The sequence below is a fragment of the Diorhabda sublineata genome, chromosome 2 (assembly GCF_026230105.1).
Source record: "Diorhabda sublineata isolate icDioSubl1.1 chromosome 2, icDioSubl1.1, whole genome shotgun sequence".
Classification (NCBI taxonomy): domain Eukaryota; kingdom Metazoa; phylum Arthropoda; class Insecta; order Coleoptera; family Chrysomelidae; genus Diorhabda; species Diorhabda sublineata.
This window is the reverse complement of record NC_079475.1, coordinates 2,099,989-2,126,261: the sequence shown is the minus strand read 5'-3', so window position 1 is coordinate 2,126,261 and position 26,273 is coordinate 2,099,989. Positions and strand designations below refer to the sequence as shown.

Sequence of the window (26,273 nt, the reverse complement as noted above, 5' to 3'; positions counted from 1 at the left end):
GCTGTCTGACGCGCGTTTCGATAACCAAGATATCGTCTTCAGAGACTGAAGGTGACCTGAGTCAAACTTTCTTATAACAATGTCAGATTTGACATATTCACAACAGTGTTGCCATATCTAAAAACTTAAGTAGTAACCTTCGTATATTATTGCTGTGTTTGAATTTATATTTGACATGACAGAAAGAACTATATTTCTTTGTTGCCAACCCAATATTTTCAGAATTTCTCCGTGCGCGATCTATAACTTAATTCGTGCGGTTTTTTTTTAAACTTGAACGTTTTCTCAAGAAAAACATGTACAATAGTATTATTCAAAGTATTGCCCATCTTCTGAAGCTATGACCCTTTCCTGTCTTTCTGGCAATTTGTGGATCCCATCCCAAAAGAACTGTGCCGGCTTGGCACCAATAATGATTCAAACCAATTTTTGATATCTTGCTCTGATGTGAACCGTTTTCCAGTGAGGGCGTTCTGCATCGAGCGGAACAAATGGCAGTCAGAAGGGGCAAGGTCTGAGCTATAAGTTGGTTGAGGTGAAACTTCCCAGCCACTGGTTTCCAAATAGTTCTTAACCGGAATAGTAACGTGGGGCCGAGCGTTGTCATGATGGAAAATTATTGGTCGCATATTCCGGGCGTTTTTCGGCTACTGTCCTCTTCAAACGGATTTATTGTATTCGCTAGCGTCTCCATTGATGGTTTTACCCGGATTTGGCAACTCATAGTACAGCACACCCTTCTTATCCCACCAAATAGAGAGCATTACCTTCGCGCCATGGATATTCGGCTTTGCCGTTGAATTGGATGGTTGGACGGATTTCACAGTTGCTTTTAAACGTTTTGAAATGGCTGCTTGAGTGACACCCAAAGATTCTGCGAGCTTTTCATGTGTTTGGCAGCAATCTTCATCGAGTAATGGTTCCAATTTTTCATCTTCAAACTATTTTGGCTGCCCAGGACGTTCATCCATCTTCTAAGCCAAAATCACCACTTTTGGCACGTTCGCTCAGCTAGAGCATGTTCACCATAAACTTCCACTAAAATACGATGACTTTCGACAGCATTTTTCTTCATATTAAAGTAATGAAGAACTCCCAGCAAAAACATTTTTTCATGAACAAAGTTCGACATATTTGAGCGAAAAAAAAAATATTGTTGTTAACGCTTCAAATGAATGACATACTGAAAAGACGTACAATAACAGTATCATTCCAACACAGGTTTGGAATATTGGAACGTTGTAATATTATACTAGTTACGCCATATTTTATCAAACCGCACGAATTAAGTTATAGACCAATATTTAAACAGGTCCTCATCATTATTATTTCTGTAAATGTCTTCCACAATTGTGCTCATGAATGAAATATTTTTTATTCACTATGAATGGTTAAGTTGATTCTCTCCTTTCCATTTTTTATAGTTCGAGGTCTCCTGCTTCATCAATATTATGGTACTGTATTGAATTTGTTTCCATCTATTATTTTTGTCTAATGTTTCTTTCTAGAATATTGTGGTGAATACTAAACAGATGTTTCTTTAATACTTGATCGTAAATTATCTTTGTTTCCACCATGTTCAACTGCTATTTAATGCCCCAAATTATAAGACGATCACAGAGAAACTTAAACATAAAACTTTTAACAAATTAAATTTTCAATAACCTGTCATATTTAGGAAGTTTGGTATCCACATTAAGATTGTGTTTTCTTCACACCTTATTTACTTCAAACACCTAACAAGTTCGAACAGAAATCATGTAATCTCATTGGTAATATTGGGTCGAAAATTAGTTGGATTAATCTTGATTCGACAGCGATACCAGTGAAAAACGAAGGATAATAAATAAAACAGTTGAAACAGTGCTATGTAAAGTTTGGAAGTTGTTCTAAATATTAGTGTATATCGGTGTTAATAAAAAGCTAGAATATTTGAAGGCTGTTTCAACTTCTATCCAGGGATCGAACGATCAACGCCGCGCCTATCCCGTAACCATAGAAGCGAGTCCATTGTAGCTAAATCAGTTTATATACAATGATAAATTGAAATATAAAATTAGTTTCGTTATCTGTGAGTGCCCAGCACTCGATTTAAACACTTGGGCAAACCTCACAGCTTGCCTAATGACATCAGAGCTCAAGCCAAAGCGCCTGATCGGCCTCTCGGCCGACGACAATGTAACTATAAACTATGAATATAACATGAGGAAAGGATACAAATTTCTTTATCTTTTTTCAGTAACTCGTCGTTTAGCATAGATATCCCTTCTGTCTTCTTCACCAAAGAATCCTCTAACTGAACGCATTTCCTCTTTTTGTTTTCAACTTCATTTTTCAATAAATTGAAACAAAATTGAATTTCCGACATATCAGGTGCAACTGTTATCAATTTTTTGTCTGAACCAACAAAAGATTTCACTTCTATTATATATTGTTCCATTTTTTGCTTACTTAATGGCTTACAATTCTAAAAAGATAGTTATATACATTATTCGAAAATTTTGAGAATTATTATAGGAATTTACCGGCTAGAAGTACTCAAAATTTATTTTATATTTATAAGTTATTCTTCGCGCAGATTTTACGAGATTGGCCCTTATTGTACACATTAGTTGCTCGCTCCAGTTATAATCTGAACTAGTACAAATAACATTATGAATTTACTTTATTCATAATTGTATTTTTTGTGCACGTAACTGTTCATTGTAATTGTAGAGTTCCATTTTATAATCGATTTTAACAATCTTTGTTATCACAGAAACAGATTTTTACCAACCACTCGAAAAAAACAAGTCTGCTGCAAAGGATACCCATGTAGGAGCCACCAGACTTGAACGACGGGGCATTGAGAAACCAATAATGGCCCAAGCCTGGTTGAAGTCTGGAAAACTTAGCCCCGGCCATCCCGGTTGAAACCAGTTGAGGTATAATTTCTCGTCTTCATTATATCTTTCCCAGATCGGTTTCTACAGTGTCATAAGCATTCTTATTTTATCAATAACGTCAAGCTGATAATGTATTATCAAAATTTGTGAGAAATTCAAATTAAGTGATTTGTGTGACATCCAAATGGATATAGAAAAATCTGCACATAATTGTTGGCGCTGATTGAAAAATCGATGGAGAGGTAAGAAGCATGTATCAATACTTTAAGAAATGATATTTAAACAAAGACTGGTACTGCAGTTTCATAAACCGTGCTTTTCGCGTACTTTAACGAAAAATTTATTGTATTAAAGTCTTATGATGTGATTATTCCATGCTGAAATCCGCCCTTTTCCAAGTAACGTGAATTTTGAGCATATTAAAATAGTTATTTACGTTAAAGTCCGGGAAGTGATTTAGTACGGTACGAGATAGATTTTAAGGACGAGACGACGAAGGGGCAGAGTTAAGAATATCTAATCAAGTACATTGATAATAACTTCACGGACGTATATCGTGATATAAGCAAAACTACATTAAAATATGAAATGTTATATTTGACAAAGGGGCAAATTATTCCTATTAAGTCTTTGAAAAGGGTACGAAAAAGAATATGCGCTGTTTTGCGACTGGCGTAAGAAATACGAGGTAAAAAGTGCTAATGAAAATGTGATGCTTATTTTTTTGATGTGGTAAGAACAGTTTTTTTAGAAGTATTCTTTTCACCTTAAACTTTCAGTCAAAAACATCAAATAGCTCTTTGTTTGGATGGAAGAACAAAGGAAGAAGTTGAAACATTTGTAAAGGACTGTCAAATATTATTCACTGGTGAAAGTTATCGCATTAATTGTCATTGCTGGAGGTTGTAGAAGGGAAGAACTTTAAATTTAGAAGTAGAAGAAATAGAGGATACTGGTTCTCAGTCAGTGGTTCGTATTAATCGTACAAAAACACATATTCGACGGATTTTTACTGCGATGAAGAACAATGCGGTGCAATATTTGGTTGCGTTCAGAAAATATAAAAATTTGCGAAAACATCTTTCACTAAAAGCACTTTTGGTAGGCTACAAACAAGGAAAATGCGTAGGCCAAAGAGCTGGAGTACACACCTAAAAAAAATGCTGAATGCCTCAATTTTGAGCATCCAGAAAAATATACCGGACATTGCTTCCAAAAGAACTTCGTCACCATGGGGGCTGATATCATGGTGGATGGAAGAGTTGAAAGAGCTGAAAAATATTTGGAAGAATCCGTAGAGAGCAAAAAGCAAATAGCGAGAATGATAGAAGGGGGTGAAACTTTTGTACAAGGATTAAGGGGGTCATTCCATGTGACGGCCTTTTTTTTAGGGATTTTTTTTCTACGACCACTAAATAGATAAAGCTTTAAGTTTATTATCATTCATTAACATATATTTCGACAGTATGAATATAAATTTTAAGCTAAGAATATTGTGTACAACTTGAGTTTGAACACCCCCACCTCGAAAAAATGAACACGATTCCAGCTGATTGGCTTATCTGCAACAAAAAAAACGGAAGCCTAAAACCTAAATGCACGGAATGGACTATTGTCGAATAAATATACAAACAATTGGACTTTTGGTAGACATTAAAAATAAAAGTAGCGAATTTTGCGTTTTATTTTGTTTTTTTGCCATAAAAAACTCGAAATTTCGGAAACTTTCGATAATGATAATAGTTCATGCGTTCCATGCGTTGAGTGTGCCCTATAAATTTCAAGTCATTCGGTCAAGCCGTTTTTGAGATATGATGGAGGAAAGTTTGGAAAACACAGTTTTGAGAAAAACGCGTTTAAAGTTTCAAGCCCATTTAAAACTATGAACATCTCAACTTACCTGCATTCTTCGAAGTTCAACAAAGACTAAAATAACTTTGGTAAAATATTTAATAACTATAGAAATTTCTGTTTAAGCCTGTAGAAACATGTCCAAACTTGCTTAAATGTATATATGTATAAAAGGGAGGCTAGGTATAAAGTCGTCGGTACACAATAGGCCCGGACCCCAACTTCCAACTCAGCGCTTTCTTCTAACTGCTGTATCTTTAAAACGACTTCGAATTTTCAAAAATCACTTTACTACCGTATTCTAGATATGTTAAGAAAGCAATTTATGAAAATAAAAATCGATTTTTTGAGCCCATCACATGGGATGATCCCCTTTAACCAAAACCACATGTCTTCCAGCATTATTGAAAATAAAGGAGTGCATCCAGTAATTCCTACAATAATTGTTTCTGGTAACAGTAGTTTCACCATTACTGTTAACATTCAAAAATTAGAATAAATGTTTAGTTATTGATGTTAATAAAAAATAAAATTAAATCATTGTTAGTACAACTTAATGAAGTGTTTTTTAATAAATAAGATACACATTTTATATGGCATAAATTATTAGGTGGTAAGTTGACTGACATCCATGTCAAGTTGGTTCATAACCCGTTGTCAAAGGCAATCAATACCTCTTTGGTTGGTTGTTACTAACGTCCTTCGAAATAGTGTAAAAGTTAAGAATTGATTTCGGTTCCCTCTTCTGTATGTTTTATTATTATTTTCCAATCCGATCATTTTTTGTTATCATTCTAAAATCTGACATTCTCTGTATATCTCGTAAACGACTAATTCTTTTTGTCTATCATTATTTTGTTCAGTTCTGCTTCTCCAAATGAATTGATATTTTGTCAGTTGATCTTCTTAAGTATAGAATCCTCCCTTTTTCTTCCTCCATTTCCTTTCTCATATATCCAATTAAGTGTCCGTTTCCTAAGCTGAACTTATTTTGTACAGATGCAGCTTTGTTTTTCAGAAGATATTATTAAAATATATAGATTTTCACTTCCTTCCATCTTAAATTCTCTCCCTAATTGCTGTCGTTGATGACAACATCAATATATTCATAGCTTTTGACTTATTCTAAATTTATTACTTTCTTGTTGTTTAATTTCCCTCCTCTGTGACGTCAGTTTTATCATCGTTAACTCATATAATTCACTCTGTCTGTTATTTTTATGAAAAATATTGAATTCTTTCTTCGACATTGTCAGTAGTAGTGTCACTTTTATATTCATACTGATTCTGTATAAAATTATACACGTGCGCATTCACTATTGAAATGATTCTGATTCATATGGTTGTCTCCTTACAATTCTTCTTTGTTAAAGTTTATTGATAGTAATTCTAGATCCAGTAATCATGATTAACACCTTAGCTAACATATCGAGTCAAAAACTTTTCCATAGTTTGAACTCACAGATGATAATTTATGTTGTCACCAGTTCCAAAGCCTGCTCACGGGCTTGGTAGAAATTGTTATAAATCAAAATTCCCCACACACTATAGGTTATTTAATTAAACTTTGTTAGTAAACGTAGTATTCCTGTTGGAACAGTCAATGGACAATGAAATACTCACAGAAAATCCTGTAGCTAAAGACAGCTTCTTTTCTAAGTCTTCGATTTTGAGTTTTAAAAAATGAATTTCTTTTTGTGGATCTAAGACATTGATGATAGGATCCGTGGATATCATAGAAACTTTTTGAGCAAATCGACAGGTACTTATTGATTCCTAAAAAATAACCTAACAAATATTTGGTATTTATAGTTCTATGAAATCAGTATGAAACAATAACCAAAATAATTAAATTATTAGTTTAAATAGAAATAATTCCTTTATCCGTGAGTTTTTTCAACATACAGAATGGGTATGAAAGTATTTGTGAAAGATTTCTATAATCAAAACAAATAAAGAGTTTTGTAGCCGATATATGAAACCTTTAATTGAATAATGCGGAACTTGGAACCTTAAATCTGAATTTAGAAAATGTGGAATTCACCCATGTAATAGAGAAGTTGTTTTGTATTGTTGCTGATACCTCGCATTAAAAAAGTTGTTGGATATCTTACCTAAATACGTCAAGAAAGTACAGCACCTCGTGTTCACAGAAGGAAAAAGCTCCCAATGCCTTCTGGTAAAAGAATAACAGTGTTCGATGTACTCAATGCAAATGAGCGGCACTTTAGAGTTCTCTATATATGGACTTCAGAGAACGAGCGTCTCAGGGTTCAAATTCCAATAACAATCTACATTTAATTGAAGTTGTAAATAAGAAAACGTCTTAAAGGAAAAAGACCAATTCAAAAAGTACAAAAGCATTGAAACTTAAACCTTTCAGATGATCCAGAACCAGAATAAAAAGTAAAAAAATCAGTATTTTCTGTGGTAACCAAAAGTTTTAGAAATTGCGTTGTAGTTAATTGCGACAAAAAAACAAAATAACGACGTTGTTAGTTATGGATCAATTGTATTGTTGCCCTATGCCCTATGAACAGTCGTGAACAAGATATAGTGTCTAATTTTTAAGACAAATGCCTATAACATTGAAATATTCAAAGAAAAAGACAATGCCCCAACCAAAATTTTTACTTTGAAACACTTTTAGGACGCAGTATTTCATCATGCATCATAAGCAAATTATGTCTTTAAACTAATTTGGTTTTTAATAAATAATTGAAGTTCAAAACAAAGTTAGATACCCTGTTTTAAGGTGTTGCATCTCAAAAGAATGAAATGTCGTTTTTTATGTCAAATTATAGCTGTATTCTTGTCATGCTGGGACATAAAGATATATGGTAACGGCCAAGCTATTCGATTAACTAAAAACTTTGTACTGAATGGAGTATTTCATAATTTATGCAGTGCTATCTTTGAAATGATTGTAGATCAACTAGTGAACATATTAAACTGAATATCAAAGATTGACGCATTCGTCAGAGATGACGTCGACAGGTCATTGTACTTGGCAACTGGTATTAAAAAAAGAAAAGCAATGAATTCAAGCTCCGCATCTAGATAGTAGTAGAATAATCTAACGTTCTTGTATATATCTATCCCGACTCGCCAACCTGGATATTCAATAAGTTTTATGCTGATCTGAATCATAATTTACTTTCGATCCAGTAAGTACACTCACAAAACAGTCAGTCACTTTTGAAATTTCTAAATTAAACTAAATACATTTCGAATAACAAACTTCATTATATTTACAGAAAAACAAAGGATCTGACAACATTGTTAATACCACTATGATATCTGTCATGCTACAAAACTTTTACAAACAAAAATTTATTATAATAATAGTGAATAGATATTTCTGTGAAAATTGAGACTTCCTATACGCGAATATCCAGGACCGGATTACGATTTATAAGGCCCGGGGCTAAAATAATGACGGGGCCCCCTTAAGGAATTCGAAAACCCGGAAAAATTCACAAAATAATATCAATACGTTAGATTTGTGGTATCAACACATAAAAAAATACAGAATGATTTCCAAATGATGGGGCCCTCTTGGACCTGGGGCCCGGGGCTATAGCCCCCCCAAACCCCTAGCATAATCCGGCCCTACGAATATCAAACTAGGTATATAAGAACTTATTATCCAATTCCAACGTAATTTTATAGATTTTTTTACTTCTTTATTAGACTACGAAATTGACAATGTAGCCAACATACTAGTAATGCAGTTTCCGTTCAAAGAATCCTTCAAAATGTGTGTCAACGTACTAAAATTTATTATAATAGTGAAAGAGATTTCTGTGAGAATTGAGACTTTCGATAAGCAAAATTCAAAGTAGGCATATAAGAATTTAAAAACCAATTTAAATATAATTTCATAGATTTTTAACCTCTATATTAGACTGCGAAATTGAAAATGTAGCCAAAATACTAGTAATGCAATTTCCATTCAAAGAATCCTTCAAAACGTGAGTCAACATACAAAAATTCATTAGAGATTTCTGTGACAATTGAGTCTTTCTATACGCGAAAATCAAAATAGGTATATAAGAATTTATTACCCAATTTAAACGTAATTTTATAGATTTTTTTACCTCTATATTAGACTGCGAAATTGACAATGTAGCCAACATACTAGTAATGCAATTTCCATTTAAAGAATCCTTTAAAATGTGAGTCAACATACTGTTCCTATAAGGAATGTGAGTCCTGTTAGATTCTGATAATGCTAAGATTACTTGCTGTAAAAAATGAAGGGATAAGTTGATTGACTTCGCTTCTTGTAAGCAATAACCCTTTGTGTGAGTTTTGGAAATTCGTTCAGACCTTGAATAAATAAAAATAAAAATATATCAAAATATAAAATAAGTAGCTCAGCCAATATACTATCGCACAAAAATGTGTATAATATTCTAAAAATATTCGTATGAGCTTCAACGAAGCAGTGGTTCTTAACCTATGGGTCGCGCTGAGTCGAACCAAAAAAGTTAGTAATACACCAAATAATAAGTAATACCAACACCTCCTAGAAGAGTTATTCCCTAATACAATGTTTCGGTTTTACCGCTCTTCGCGAATCGCCTTCCGGGAGTGACGTCCAATTCTGTCGTGAGGCTTTCTCTTCTAGGAGGTGTTGGTAATACGCACGCCATTGCTTTGCGTGCGCGCAGACTCTCTGTCAAAAATTCGTTTCTGCGTATTGTGTTGTGAATAACACTGAAACGTGAATACAAGAATTTTAGAAACAAATTTTGTCTAATTAATAGTGGAGTGATTAAGCTGCAGTGCGTATTGTAAAATTGTAATCACTCTAATAATGGCAAAACGTGAATACAAGGAAGCATTTATAGAATTAGGTTTTACTTGCATTTATGATCGAGGAGTGAACAAGCCGCAATGCGTGTTGTGCAGTGAAATATTAAGTAATGAATCGATGAAACCGAACAAACTTAAAAGACATTTTGATGCAAAACATAAAGATTTTTCCTTTGCGGGAAAAGATCGTACTTTTCTCGAAAGAAAAGAAGCCCATTTAAAAAGACAGCGTTTGGATGCACCAATGTGGCTTGGCATATTGCAAGACAAAAGAAACCCCATAATATTGCTGAAAAACTTATAAAACCTGCTGTCATTGACATGGCACGTATCATGTGCGGAGATGAAAGTTCAAAGAAATTACAAAAGATACCATTATCAAATGATATAATTCGTTTACGAATTAATGATATATCATTTGATATTAAGAAACAACTTATTTCTGCTATAAAAATTGCTGGTGTATTTTGCAATGTCAACAACAACTAGATGTGAAGATATTTTTGTTATGGTCGATTCGTTTTTAAAGGAGGATTAAATTGGAATCAGTGTTTCAGTATTTGCACCGACGGTGCAGCTGCCATGACAGCATCTCAAAAGGGATTTTCGACAAGAGCAAAACAAATGAATCCACAAATTATATCGATTCATTGTTTGTTACATAGACAAAATCTTGCTTCAAAAAAATTATCACCCGAATTATGTATCGCTTTGGAAGAAATTGTTGCGGTAGTCAATTTTATCAAATCAAGAGCTCTTAACTGTAGAATTTTACTGTGATTCGAATTTGGTACAGAATACAAATATTTATTATATTATTTTGAAGTTAAATGGCTGTCCCGGGGCAAAGTTGTTCAAAGAGTATTATCATTGCGGACAGAAGTTGAATTTTTTTGAGAGAAAAGAAACACCCATTAGCATCTAAATTCTCCGAGTTGAAGTGGATTACTCAAGTTGCTTATTTTTCAGATATTTTATTTGAAATAAATAATCTAAATACATCTATGCAAGGACGTAATCATACTATTATTGAATTAACTGAAAAAATTACATGTTTTAAAAATAAACGCAAATTATGGAGAAATAAGGTTGAAGTAAAGAAACTTGCTTCATTCCCGACTCTTGATTTACTTGTTGAAGACAATAATATTGATATCACAGATTTTGAAATACAGAAAATTATTATCAATTATTTAGAAAAACTAATAGCAGACTATAATTGGGTTCGAATGCCATTTAATTTTGATGTAAGTGATTTGCATGAGGAATTTGTTAATATTAATCAATTTCAAGAACAATTAATCGAAATACAAAGTGACCAAGCACTTCGATACAATTTCTACAAAAACACTGAATCTGGTTAAAATTAAAAACCGAAAAGCCAATAATTGTTAAAGAAATCCTAAAAGTATTATTGCCCTTTTCAACAACATATATGTGTTAGGCTGGTTTTTCGGCTCTGTTTGTAATCAAAAACAATTACCGGAACAAGCTAAATCCTGAAATAGATATAAGGTGCTCTTTGACAAGCATTCAACCGAGGTTTGAAGATCTTTCAAAATGTATTCAAGCACGAGGTTCTCATTAAAACTGTATGACTTGCATTTAAAAGTTAAAAGACTTAACATATGTATTGATATTTCTTTTTTTTTAGGAATAAGTTAAAATGTCAATATATTTTAAATTGGTCAATAAAAATTATTAAAAACACTTGATTATTAATTAAATTTTCCTTGGATCGAAAAGTACTTTTGTTTATCTTTATTATTAAAAAAATTAATAAAAAATTTGTAAGTTAAAAAAATCATCATCGTAGGATGTTAGGATTAGAATTGTAAGATTTTTTTAAAATGCGATCTAAAATAAAGCAATGAAAAAATTTTGAGTAATAAGCCTCCGGTCTAATCAACAGAAAACAAAGTTTGTAGCAAGTTTCATTTCATCTGTCAAGTTTTTTTCCAATCAGTCCAAAGTTTTTCCAATTCTTCTATACTAACAATTTTTTGGTTGCAAAATATGCTTCTGGTCCATCACTTCATTGATATTTGATTCGGACTTCGCCAATAGATGCTGGAAGGTATGGTGGTTGAACTATAGGCTATGTTCATTTCAGATTACACAGGCTATAATCTCATCCGTCGATTGAGTTGAGTTTTCGCTTGCTTCGAATGATTACCGCCGGGCTCAATCAATCCACTCAGGAATTTTTTATTCAGACTTGTAATGGTTTTATCCATTTATATCCAAATTTATATAAAAAATTCTTATTTTACCCGAATTGCTCCAAATAGCATCCTGAATAATCAATTGTTCATTGTTTTTGTTGTCAGAAAAGGCCGCACTCATTTCAAGAGAAGCTCTTTCATGCTCAAATGTTCATATCAAGAACGCTAGATAGAAATTTTCAAAACGTATTTACTTGATTTTTCAATTGTTAATTATGGCATACGACGACTCATATACTCAGGCATAATTTAACATTAGGCTACGGTTGGATGTAACAATTTTTAAAGCTTGGTAGTGCCAATAAATATTTATGGTCAATTATATTCTGACGATGTTTTATATCGTATTTGGATTTTTGGGTGATCATGAGGTACTCTCAGTCAATTTTTGGGTATTTAATTTTTTTTCTCTGTCTTTTTCCTAATTAAGAAAACACTTATATTGCAGAATTTAAACTATGAAAACACTTTACTTATGTACAATGTAAATAAGAGAACTAAGGTTGATAATGTGTGAAAATAGTGATTAGTGAAAATATTCATGTATGTGGTTTATACGTTAAATGAGCGGGAGATTGTATCTTTATAAAGCGGAAAGTCGTCTTAGTTGCGTAATCTTTACCGTCTACGTCTTACTCCCGACTCACTCAAATGTTATTGTCGGTTTGAGGCTGCTAAAGAGAACTCGTGTTTCGTGCTTGGCTGTAGGATAGTATAGAGCAATAATCTCGATCCTACATACATATACGAATAGTTTTTGTTCTTTAGAAAAACTTGAGCAGTATCAAATTAAACGATTTTAACGCATATAAAAACATTGTAATATTCCCAACTACAATGAATATGATTTAAATTTGAGCTAAGATGAAAGATGAGTTCACACATTCACAACCAAACATGTTTGTGTTCGTTTATAGGTGTTCCAAAATTATCTTTACAACTTCAAAAATTCATAACTTCGAACATAAACTAGATATTTATATTCTGTCTTTTGAATGTATTACTGCAACTAATAAATTTTTTTTTCAATAGGCTGAACAGTTATAAGTGAAGATGTGGACAACACAACAGAAATCTCAATGCGTTTCATGGTTCATAGAGACGAAATCAAATACACAGGTTCAACGGAATTTCAAGACAAAATTACAAAGAGACCCACCATTAGACCCTCCATCCATGCATGGCACATAAGCTTCATAAGCATCGAATCAGTAGATCATCATAAAATGTAGAGCGAATACGGCAAACATTCCAGCACAATCCGAAAACTTCAATTCGTCAGGCTTCAAAGCAACTCCAAATACCTACAACCACAATCCACAGGGTTCTTCATAAACAGTTGCGTCTGAATGTGTATAAGGTACAGTTGCTGCAGGAACTGTTACCAACAGATCGACTAAAACGTGTGGAATTTGCCGTAGACGTGTTACAACGTATTGAGCATGATGAAGATTTCTTCAAAAAGGGGTGTTTCAGTGATAAGGCCACGTTCCATGTGTCTGGTACAATAAACAGCCATAACGTAGGAATTTGGGGTTCTGAAACCCCACATGCTGTAGTCGAGTTTCAACGCGACAGCCCAAAGTTTAATGTGTGGTGTGGGCTTATACACAAAAAAATTATTGCGCCTTTCTTCTTCATAGAAACCACGGTTATTGGCTGAGTGTACCTGGATATGCTTCAAAAAGAATTACAACCGTTTACTTGTTTACTTCCAACAGGATGGTGCACGACCAGACTGGTTGACAGCAGATCGAAACTTTTCCCAACCGATGGATTGGACGGAATGGCCCAATTCCATGGCCACCAAGATCTCCGGACATAACACCCCTCGACTTCTTCTTGTGGGGTTATTTAAAGGACATTGTTTACCGGACATTGGTTAATGACATTGATGACTTGAAACGCCGCATTACACAAGCTTTTTGTACAATCATGTTACATGTACCTGGCTTGAAATTGATTACAGACTGGAAGTGCTTAGGGCTACCAATGGTGCGTATGTTGAAGTGTACTAAAAAAAATTGTGAAGATAATTTTGGAACACCCTTATAATGAGGTATCACTACAAATTTTAAATAGGTTTTTTGATGTTATTGAAATTTGAGTGGATTATTAAATTCAATTCAATTTTGAATTTTTTCCATAGTTTATTTAACCCACACTGTTTGTTTGTATGATACAAATTTTGTGATCAATATATAACTTCCAGTGTACAAACCAAATTTTTCTTGCTTACGAAGACACACAAATCAATTAAAAAGTCTATGAATTGAATGAATAATTAGTGGTAATTAATTAAGTTAACATTACATATAGAGAAATTTCTTCAGCAATAGATAACGGTAGTAACAATTTATATGAGTGAATATAATTGATTTTTCGTGTTGACTGTTTAAAAAAAATTGCATACGTGGCACTAAACCGAGTAAAATCACGTATTACGAAAAAAGAACTCGATTGCTCCAATCAAAAACGAAGTGTTAGATGAAATGGAAAGACTTAAAACCCTGGTGTAAAATTGAAAGTGCTTGACCGATTGTCAATCATCAATTGTGTATCGTTGTCAAACAAATGATATGACCAAATTGATATGGTGCTCTTGGATCGCACTCTAAAGGTAAAGTTCATTGCTATCTTTTGCAATTAGATTTAGAAGTAGACAATCAATGAAATATCTGTGTTTAAAATATTGATAACAAAATTTTACTAATACAATTATAAGACTAAATATTTTTTTTAATAGCACTCTTCATAAAGATTCAAAAAATGCATTAAAAAGTAGAAAATAAGACAATATAGGTGTAGTGTCGTCAGAACATGTTGGTACGTTTGACGTCGGAAGTTGGTAATAATAATTCTAACAATACCAAAAGTGCAGGTGGTTGGATTTTATCTTTTTCAAAAATAGTTTATGTTGTGTTATATCCTCTCATAAGGCGCCCACATTTTTTTAAACTCTATTATATCTTCTGACGTCCATCACGAATATTTTTTTAATATTTGACATAATATATGAATATGTCGGACTGATGTAAGATACAGGGTGTTTCTATATTTGACCGACAACGCTTTATCACAGACAAATCTCAATAAATGATTCATTTGAATATAGGAATACGACCGGGGCCTAGTTGCTGAGATATAGTGTGTTCATTATTTTAAATCAAAATTTTACCATAAACAAAATTTGGAAAAGTTTAACCAGTGGCGCGCTGTCAGGATTAGTAGCTACTTTTATCCTTCTATTTTTTACGCCACTGGAGCAAACTTTTTTTTAATTTTGTTTTAAATTGACTGATTATTTTTAGTTAAAAAACTAATAACCTTTTATGGACTTAAAATGAACGGTGTTGTATGTTATATAAATTATCCTCAAAGCAAAAGTCTGCAAATACGTAAGTAATTTACACATTAATCAATTATTCATTAAATTTCGAATAATGTTTAAGCGTAAGTAAATTAAAACAAATAAAAATTATTCATAATCTTAATTTCAAACAACAAAAAAATGTATTACAATAATAATAAAAATTGGCAATGAAAATAAAAATAATAATAGTACAAATTAAATTTAAACATCACTGTATTTCAACAACAAAATTGACAAAGTTACAGTAGTTGTTTAAACTGTTTACACCGTTTCGTCATTGAAAAACGTGTCTTTGAGAATAAATTTGGATGGGATTGAATGTTTTTTGCCGCAGCTTGAATTCTCAGATTCGATGATTGTTTCGTACACTAAGGACTTCATATAACCCCATATAAAAAACTCGATAGGACTTAAATCAGATGATTTTGGAGGCCAACAATTGGGTCCACCCCGTCCAATCAATTCTTCTCTAAAGCGTCTGTTTAAGTAATTTCTTGCCACTGCAGCAAAATGAACAGATGCCCTATCGTGTTGAAACCACATGTGTTGTCTAATATTTAACGTTCTTCATCAATTCTCCCAGAAAGCTCGTATAAATTGATCAATCTAGTTTATTTAGTAAAATGTAAAGCCCGATTAAGCAATCTACAACTATACCTACCCACACATTAACTGAATATTTATGCTCCTTTCAGGAAGAAAGTCTAGATTTTCGTCATCCCAAAAGTGACTATTTCTAGAGTTGATAATTCCTTCTCCAGTAAATATAGCCGATCAGTATACAACATATTTTGGAAAATTTCGATTATTACGACACTTTTGTAAATCCCAGTTTGAAAATTCCATATGCATCTGAAAATCTCTACGTTCTTATGCTTGAACACAGGTCAATTTCTATGGATAGAACACTTGTTCTTTTAAAACTTTCCATACAATAGAATGGTCCAATCTTAACACGTTGAGCCCCAGTGCGGTCTATAGGCCCGCAACGGAACTCTCCCCACAGCCCAGAGTGATCATATGAACCACACGACGTATTTTATTTCAAACCTTCTCCGCGGCACAAAGGACTGCATTTAAATTTGTTTCAGTTTGGTTGAATCCTCCTTATCTTTAACTCCATTGTGAAACTGTAAACCTTCTTTTTCATATTTTTTTTGTTTCCTTCAACATAATTCAAATAATATTCATCAAAATTGTTAATTTGTGCTATATTTACATTACCTGTACCTATTTTTGGTATATTTTGTTTTTACGGCATAAAATAACGGAACTTTTATTATAAAATAAATACAATAAATTGTTGTTACAATCTAAATTAATCATGTTTTTCCGCAAAACACTGCATGCAATAATGTGGTTTTCCAAAACAAACACTACAAAAAGTAATCACTTTTTTTTACTTTGGATTTCACAATAATTTTTTTTCACAACACTCTACATAACCTTGTGACTTGGACCTTCTTTCTTCGCTAGGCAATGAGCTTTTCTATGTTTTGGTGTCTCTTGGTCAGAAACATCCGTAGTTTCTTTTTCCAGTAACTTCTTTTTACACGAATTTGAAAGTCAGTAATCGATATATTATTTTTTTTTGTTATTCCTTTACAAATTGTTGTACCAAATAGCATTTCAATAGCAATTTTCTTATACCACTTCAACGTCCTTTTCAAAGAATAAAAATTTATTTGAAATAAAATTACGGGCCCGCATAGGCGCGCTCTGGGGCCGAGGGAAAGTTTACCGCTAAAAATCTCCCTAGGACTCAGAGGGGTCCTATGGACCGCACACAAGAACATAATTTTTTCGCACTTTTTCATTTCAAACAATTTTTTTTATTTTTTCTTGGATCCACACCCCTCATGAAGTATAAATAAAAAAAAATCTAAGCCTAGGGGAAAGTTTATCAATTTCGGTTGGAGGTCAACGTCTTAAAGCGCGATTTACAGTTCGAGTACAAAAATATTATTTAATATTTCCTCTTCCAGATGCACAGTCCTTTCCAGCATTATTTCTTCCAAATAACAAGTTTCTGGTTTCTTTTAGCCTTCTTCCAATACTTGCGAATGTGGAAGGATGTGGAGTTCGACGATTACGAAATCTTTGTTGGTATAAACGAGCTGCCTTTCTACCATTTTGTTCGAGCTTCTCCGTAAACAATTAACTAATCGATCAATTCTTCAAATGAAAAATTCATTTTATAACAGCAAAATTAATGTAAAAACTAATTTAGAATTCTATGACTCAATCTACCAAGATCGTGTCAAAAAACAAAATGTCACGAACTATCAATCAGACAATTTAAAACAAAATTAAAAAAAGAATGCTCCAGCGGAGTAAAAAATAAAAGTGACAACTAACCCTAACAACGCGCCACAGGTTAAATTTTTCCAAAGTTTGTTTATGTCAAAATAGAAGTTTATTAAGGAGCATATTGCTCATCAAATTTGAAAAAAATATATAAAAGCGTTCTTCATTTATGGCAAATTTTTTATTTTGAACACCCTATATCTCAGCAGCTAGGCCCTGTAAGCGTTCGTATTCCTATATCAAAATAAATCATTTATTGAGGTCTCTCTGTGGTAGAGCGTTGTCGGTCGAATATAGAAACCCTCTGTATTAGAAAATTTTAATTTTTGAACCTAAAACTGATTTTTTTGGAAAGTGCTAGCACGTTCTTAAATTTAATTTTGGTTTTGAGTACATATTAGGTGGACACAAAAATTTAAAGAAGACTTTAGACTATATATTTCTAAATTCATACGATAAAATTCAGGTGGCGTTTGTCCATACAAACGTCTTAAACACCCGAACTTTTTCGATTTAGCAGCCCTCACCTCATCTATTATCAAATCTTATTTCAGAGATTTAGTTGGTTCAAACGTCTGTTCATTTAAAAACATTTCTTCATCTTATGTACCCACATTTTTACTGTTTTCCACTCTCAATACATAGTTTATTAGTTAATAAAGAATAAAAATCTTGATTTTTACGAATATTTTGGTTCTAGAAAAAAAAACTAGAAAATTAAATTTTGTTTCAATAAATGGGCATTCCAAGGAATATTTTAATTTTGAAGAACTACGTTTTGTGCATGCGGGCCTTATAAATACTTTTCGGATACGATCTTTTTAACTAAAATATTGTCAAAAATGATCAACTTCTGGTTCTACCGGAAGTCGACTGTAACTTTTATTGTTGATTATTGTTGACTATTATTTTAAATAGAACACTCTATATATTAATACATTTCTTAAATTTAAGTAAAATTTTAGTATACTTTTGCCTAAAGGCTTTTTCCGAAAAATGCAAACTTTTTGAGTTATTTTTGTAAAAAATTTGACTGTTGTAAACCGTTTAAATTATTTTTTTACAAGGATACCCTTGAACATATGGAAATGGTTTCTATTCGGTTACTTTTAGCGATGTCAGACATATTTGAATCTGTGTTGAAAAATTTTTCATTTTAAACAGGGTGCGTTGAAAAGTGTTCAAAGTTCAACATCATAAATATAAAATTTATGATGTTTTTTTTTAATTGAACCACCCGGTTTTTCCTATTTTATTCCATTCAGTGGTAAAAAATAAGGCAAATTCATGTACACAGTTAAATAAATGCCATTTATTACAAAGCCTACTAAAAGTATACATAAAAAATTAAAACTGGTTCAAGAATACAATAATAATTTAAAACCTCAAATGTCTTGGAAACGACTAAAAGTTGGAATAGGATTAGTCAATACAATTTGATTTAATTTTTTTTAAAGACATTGACAAGATAAAAAAAATTTATTTCTTAGTGCTTGTACCAACGGGTCAAAATAAAATTCATACCACACCTGCATCTCTAAAAATTTAGAGAAAACATTTTATATCTGGATAACTTTTTATACACATCTTGTAAAAATGAAACATTTTCGACATATATTCAAATACATATCACCTTGCTAAAAGCAACCGAACAGAAACCATTTTCATATCTTCAAGGGTATCCTCGTGAAAAAATAATTTATAAGGGTCTGCTAACTCAAAGTACGCATTTTTCGAAAAAAGTTTTTAGACAAAAGTATACTAAAATTTTACGCAAATTTCAAAAATGTATTAATATACAGGGTGTTCTAGTTTGAAAATATTTTTGTTAAAAAGATCGTATCCGAAAACCCAAACGTAGAAATTTTCATGATTTTACTATAAGTATTTTGCCATATACAGATATTTTTAACTCGTCGTGAGACAACCTTTATATTCCGCTATTCAACAAGTTTTGTTATGGGATGAGATATGACGTTCAAAATAGAACTAAAAACATGGACGTCATTTTAACTAGTGCGAGAATATTGATCTGTACAAAAAAACCGAAAAAGATTTTGTGCGTTGTTTTTAATTGTAAATACGACTCAGGTCTATGAATTGAAACAAAAGGCTAAGAAGAGGTTCGAATCCGGTACTTCTAATGCAAAGCGGGTTTGGATCCAGGAATCGAAAAGAAAGGTTATGGTTTTAGGGGATAAAAAAGGAATTTCGCTCATGAATCACCTCCACACTGACAGCAATAAACACAGAGTATTATTGTAGTCTCCAAAACTCTCATCTCATCTCAAAAAACTCTTCTTAGGTGTAGTCGCCTGTTTTATCTTCGACATGCTTGCCTCCTATCCTGTTTCAAGGTTATCTATCGCCCCCTATCTTGACCAGTCTGTTGTTGTCCATACGACTTCCATTCTTTCTTTCTTGATAGAACCCATTCGTTGACGTTATCTATTTTGCACAATCTGATTTTCTCATTTCTTTCCCTGTCCAGTAGGGTTTTTCCGGCTATCCTACGTAGCACTTTCATCTCTGCTGATTTCATAATTCTTTTGGTTTTCGCCGTTTCTGGCCGTGTCTCTGCGGTGTAGGTCATTATGGGTCTTACCGTGGCTTCTATTCTTCAAAAATCCTGCTATTCTTAAGGTTTTAGTTGTTTGCTCTCTTACTTCATTCTCTACGTCTCCAAATCCTGAAATCTCGATCCCTAGGTATTTGAATTTCCTTACTTGGTGAATTATTTGGTCGTCTACGACTAGCTTACGTCTTATCGGAGTCTTGGATGTGGTGATACACTTTGTTTTGAACGCAGATATTATCATATTGAAAGATTTAGCCGTGCAGTTAAACACATATAAAAGCCGTTGAAGATCATCTTCATTTTTTGCGACTAGAATAGCATCATCAGCGTAACATAATATTGTAATATTTCGGTCCCCTAACTGGTAGCCCCTTAGATTTCTTACTTTCTTCATTATTTCGTCCATAACGATATTAAAAAGCAAGGGGCTTAAGGAGTTGTATTCGAACGAAGGCTTTTTATAGATCTATAAAGCACATGTTGGTCTGTTGTACTCAATCGATTTTTCTGTGATCTGCCTGTTGACGAAGATCACATCTGTGCACGACGTTCCCGATCTAAATACCTGTTGCTCATATGTTAAGGTTATAAGACTGTTTATTTTGTTTGTGATGACTTTTGTTGTAAGCTTCAGAGTGCTACCCAGCAAATTGATTTCCCTATAATTTGAACATGAGAATCGTAGTACTCGTTCTCCAATCGTCTAGGAAAACTCGTGTAAAATTTCCATTCAGAGAAAAAGTAACAGTAGCTGTGGAATTCTCCAGACTCAATCCGGGGATAGAATCCATAAATTACAACATCATAGAAAAAATGCCTTGAAGTTCATAGTTAGTATTATATTATATCAAATAATCTTTTAAACCATAAAAACATATTTTTCGTATCGAACAAAACTTATTGAAAAACGAACTATTTATTCCTAGCATATATGCGAACTATTTTGTAGTAAATGGTAAAATAATGGAATGCATAGTATTTAGCACTCACCAATAGAAATATTAATTCATCTTAATTTAGTTACTGAGTACTCAATATTTAATAATTCTTACCCAGCCAGATCCACCAAATGCAGCTTCGAAGATCTTAATTGTACAGAATTGCTGTCTCGCAAATTGATGTAAAGAGTGAATATGCAATGAGATCTTGACGAAAACTCATTAGAAACAGTTTCTGCAATCGTCCTAAAATTGAATTCCCATTACTATAAAATTCATACAAAATTTTGTATTCCGATGAATCGTCCACAATTTTGTCTCAAATCATTGTTATCCATCACAAAATATGGTCATTAATTTGGAAGATTATCATGTAATAAAAATGCGTTCATTTATCTTAAAAACCTAATGACGAACATATACGAGGTCTGGCTATTAAATAACGAGACTACGCGCCTAGAGGGCGCCCTAGACGGGTCGGGTAAAAAAAGAATAGGGCGTTGGGTATCTAGATATCGTATCTATGCATGTCTCGAAACAGGTTTCCCTCACTATTATAGTATTTGAGAAGTAGCGATTTGAAACGAACGTTCTTTTTTCTCACCATGTGTGGTGACCAAAAACCAGATGTAACGTATCAATCTGAAATTTCTCGTTAAATTGAAAACAAATCCGACTGAGCGCTATAAATTGTTGCAAGAGGCTTGTGGGGACAATTCTCTATCTCGTGCGCGTATTATGGGTGGTGTAAGTGCTTTAGTGAGCGCCGAGAGAACACCAGCTCCCAAGTCGCCCTGTGACTGTTTTAACTCCAGAAACACTGACCAAAATAAACCAAATTGTACGTGCAGATCGTCGAATGACCATCTGTATGATTGCCGAGGCTGTAAACGCCAATATAAAAAAATTTCACACGAGGAATTACACATGACAGAAATCTGCACGAAGTTAGAGCAAAAAGCCAAAAAATCTGACTCCTGACCAAAAGCTCTTGTGTCAACAGGTCTGCTTATATTTCCTTGAAAGGTTAGAAAGAGATCTGCTTCAAAATGGAGCCGATTTGATTGAGCATCTTCTAATAAAAAAACTCAATCGATTGTTATAGCTAGTAAAGATTCGATTAGATGTGAACTAACTGTCGACATCAACAATGGAATTCAATTACCTTGGCGTAGCTAAATAGAGTAATGGGAAGAATTAAAACGAAGACGCTAATAATAATAATTAAAAAAGTGAACCAGGTAGATATAATAAAATGCTAGGATATTAGAGAAGGACTTTCCTAGTCCTTCAAGATCTTGTGAGGTAGGTTGAAGAACGTAAACGAAGTTGGAGATATCGAAGGAATGCCAGTAAACAGATGGGTAACAAACTAGAAACTAAATAAACAGAAACGACTAGGCAGACTAAGCTGGAATTTCTGGAACCGTTGGCGATATTCATACTGAATACACTGTTTACTCCACCACTACACCAACACTCGCAATTACATTGTCTGACGAACGTTTCGATAACCGAGTTATCGTCTTCAGAAACTGAAGGTAAACTAAAATCTAACAACTTGACTATTTTATACTAAATTTTTCCACCAATAAACCTTCTCCCGCGGGAAAAACTCCTTGCCGGGAATATTCATGTTCATTCTTTGACTACTAAAGTAAAGAGTGGGCTGTAAGGAATTGGCCTCGAGAAGGGCTCAGGAGGGAGTTAAATATTTGAAATTGAACAGGAATGGTTCCTTTTCCAAGAAACGTTGCAAGAAATATACTAAGATGAAATAGACACATCGGCGATTTAAAGAAGGTCGAAATCCTCGGTAGCTACCGAATGATTCGCTGTATACAAATGTAAATATCAAACTTGAATTAGTTTTAAAAATATTTGATTTGCCTACAGCAATTGAAAATTTAGTTGATGTCTGTCTATTTTGGAAAGAGATTAATGAAGAAAAAAACTATGAATCAAACAGTTATTCTTCGAAGTTACGAGGCAGATTGTTAATGTCAAGAAATGAGAATAAGTTTAATTTTTAAAAGGATACTCCAATTCTCACGAACCGAAAAGATTAAGAATTTGCCTAAAGAAAATATTGCCCATTTTTTGCAAGAAGAGGACAATGAAAGATATCGAAAGCTTCGATCATAATCAGTACAATTGGAGAATAAAAGAAAATACACAAATGAACAACCAGAATAATTTTCACCTTATTTATATTAATTTCACAAATTGCAATAATGTCTTATCACAACAAGCCATTTTATCATTTAAGTACTGAGTTTATATAATTTTGGCACTAAAAATTAAGTCTGTGATAATATCGTGATAATACATCGAAATATAAAATAATTTATAAACATATGAATTAAATTCAATACATACCTATGGGTATCTCCTAAAAATAAAAACCTCATAGCTTCTTGTTCAGTAGTAACTGGGAAAACATTCAAATTTCGAATATGTGCATCTCCTTTTTTATCTTCAAAAAGAGTAACTCGACTAAAATTGTAATATCAAGATATATTCCTCAAATAACAAAAAAATAATGCATGTTTGAAAATTTCTCTTCAACAACAACCACTGTGATGCTAATAGTTCAATAGCCACAGTCTCGTTTCCCATATGGATTTGAACAGATTCAAATCAAAACGGATAATGGAGATTCAGGAAAATGATAATAAATAATAAAAATCGAACCTAGCAACGTAAATTCATCGGGGATGTATATGGTTGGAAGTGAATCTTCAGAAGCATGGAAACCTTAATAAGAAAACAGACAGAAGACCTAATATACAACCTATAGCAAGGAAGGAGTGGAAGGAAAATTACGAAAAAGATCTCAGAAAAAACAAAAAAAAGTTTATTATAAAGTTTCCGAAACGATATACAGTTCAAGGTTTAGAAGAAAAAATCATTGAAGAACAAGTAATGAATACCGTTAAAACCATGAAAAAGAACAAAGAAACTATGGAATATGTTGAGCGTTCTGTTCTGAATGGAAAAAATATATATAAAAAAAGGTAGTAAGACCGACCGCAATAACTTTCAATGTGTATTTTTCTAAAATATATAATCGACAAAGCATATCAACCATATGACTTGAAACAACAGGAGTTTAGAACAGGACGATCATGTATAGACTAGAAGATACTCCTTTAAACGTAATTCTGATTCGAGCAGTACAAAAACTCTATGATAAATGCTCTTGAAGACGGAAAACAAATACCAGTCCCGGAAATATTTGGGAAGAGAAATCACAAACAGAACGGAACCAGAAATAAGAGAACGAATAATAAAAGGAAAAAAATCATTGGAGCATTGAGCTCCATCTCCATCCAGTAAAATCTCTAAAGAAAAAAAAATATTAAACACAATCTTGAAGAGCGTTGTTTTATATGGTTGTGAAACGTGGCAACTGACGTCAGACTATTTCAAAGCTCCGATATATTCCAAATTTCATAATACGAAAATTGATGAATGTTGAAAAAATATAGGAAAAGCAACTCAGCTAGTATGGCCATGTACAGAGGATAATGCTAAGATCAAAGAAAAGATGTCTTCGTTTGCTTTATAGACTACCAAAAAGCGTTTAACTCCATTCGGCATACTTACTGTTTGACATCCTTAAGGATGTTTATATTGATAGTAAAGACATCAGGATCATACAAAAGCTGTATGCAGATCCAACAGCAGAACTGCGAACTAGGCGCTCTCTAACTACGGAACACCTTCAGATACTTAGGGAGGTCCGTCAGGGATGCATACTCTTACCCATGCTATTTAACATATACGTAGAACGTATATATTAGCCGACAACGTAGAAGACATACAAAAGCTAGTAAATTCTATCAAAGAAACTGGAACCAAATACGGACTCACAATAAACACACATAAAACCAAATTAATAAGCAGACAACAACACGGCGAAGCTCAATTACTTGTCAATGGAAATAACATAAAGAGAATCAATAAATTTAACTACATTGGATGTATGTTAAATCAAAAATGGGATTGCGACGAGGAAGTTAAAACTCGGAAAGCAATTGCAAAAACAACTTTTACAAAGTTTAATAAGTTCCTAATCCACCAAGAAGTCCCCCTAAACCTTATATTGAAGGTGATAAAATGTTATATTTAGCCAATCCTTTTGTATGGTGTGGAGACGTGGTCCTTGAAAGTGAGATCATTAAAGAGAATAGAAGCAATGGAAATGTGGCTGTTGCGGATCCCATGAACCGTATCTTATTTGGGACACATCCTGCAAGAATTGAGCTATTTAACTCTCCAGCTCATAGTGACCGAAAAGATCGACGGAACGAAAGGACCAGAGCGTAAACAACATTCCTTGCTGCGGAAGATAAGAGACTGGTGTGGCATTCAGGGTGCAGCAATAATTATTCGTCGTGCAGAAAAGGGATGCCTTCAGATAATAGATTAGAAGTTTTGGATAATAGAACACCTACACGCTGCAAAGTGTGTGGTACCTGAAGAATAAGAATAAATTGGAACGTCGTAAACAAGGATCGTCGACAAGCGATCTCAGACCAGGGACTGGAAGGATCGAAAGAAATAGAGATTGGGCACCGCAAGGCGTAGAACGCTTTAAGGGTTTATAAGGGTTTATATAAATAAGTTTATAATAGTACATCAGTTGGAATGAAATCTACAAAGTTCAAATATTAAAATCGAACAAGATGATGATATCGAAAAATCTTGATTCGCCGCTTAAAGAGTCAGGATACTCTGCAAGTAACCACACCATTTTAAAAATTATGGATATTATCTACTTCACTTGTTGACAGGAATAAACATTAGTTATTACAGCACAACCCAGAAGGTAGACAATACTACAGAATGACATGAGGTATCGATAATTCCCCAGCATCCCCATCAAACACTGCTTGACCAGCAACTAGCAACCAGTACTAACAAAAACAAACCAAAAAATAACAAACTACAATTCGGATAATCTATCCGCAATCAATCCCAACAGTATTTCCCCTCAACCAAGTATCGGACTGACCTCTCAGGAATTGATTTTCGAACGGTCACAATTAACTTAAAACTCCAACATTGGATCATCAAATAAATCAATATCAGTTTGTTTTTCTTTGTGCGCAGGTACCGATCGCTACAATGTTTGGTTTTCAAACGAACCTAACGGTAAAATCTTCTAATTTCTATTACACTTTGGCAAATACAGAAATGAATGTGAAATAGCCTCGCCCATCAATGCGCGCTACTAAATGATGATAGTAGGGATTAGTACGGTACCTCAAGCAGATATACTTGACTACT

At 33.3% G+C, this 26,273-nt stretch overlaps 1 protein-coding gene across 9 annotated transcripts in view; it reads right to left on the bottom strand.

Annotated features, from left to right (window-relative positions):
* The window catches only part of LOC130452660 (kinesin-like protein KIF6), a 46,546-nt gene that overhangs the window by 5,242 nt on the left and 15,031 nt on the right, over nt 1–26,273 (bottom strand). For all 9 annotated transcript variants that reach the window (XM_056792024.1, XM_056792023.1, XM_056792025.1 and 6 more), the window contains 5 exons: nt 23,358–23,474; nt 21,093–21,224; nt 8,837–9,068; nt 6,360–6,512; nt 2,218–2,467 (listed from right to left, as the gene is read on the bottom strand). In XM_056792024.1, the coding sequence (XP_056648002.1) occupies nt 2,218–2,467; nt 6,360–6,512; nt 8,837–9,068; nt 21,093–21,224; nt 23,358–23,474 (884 nt within the window). The remainder of the gene's footprint in view (nt 1–2,217; nt 2,468–6,359; nt 6,513–8,836; nt 9,069–21,092; nt 21,225–23,357; nt 23,475–26,273) is intronic.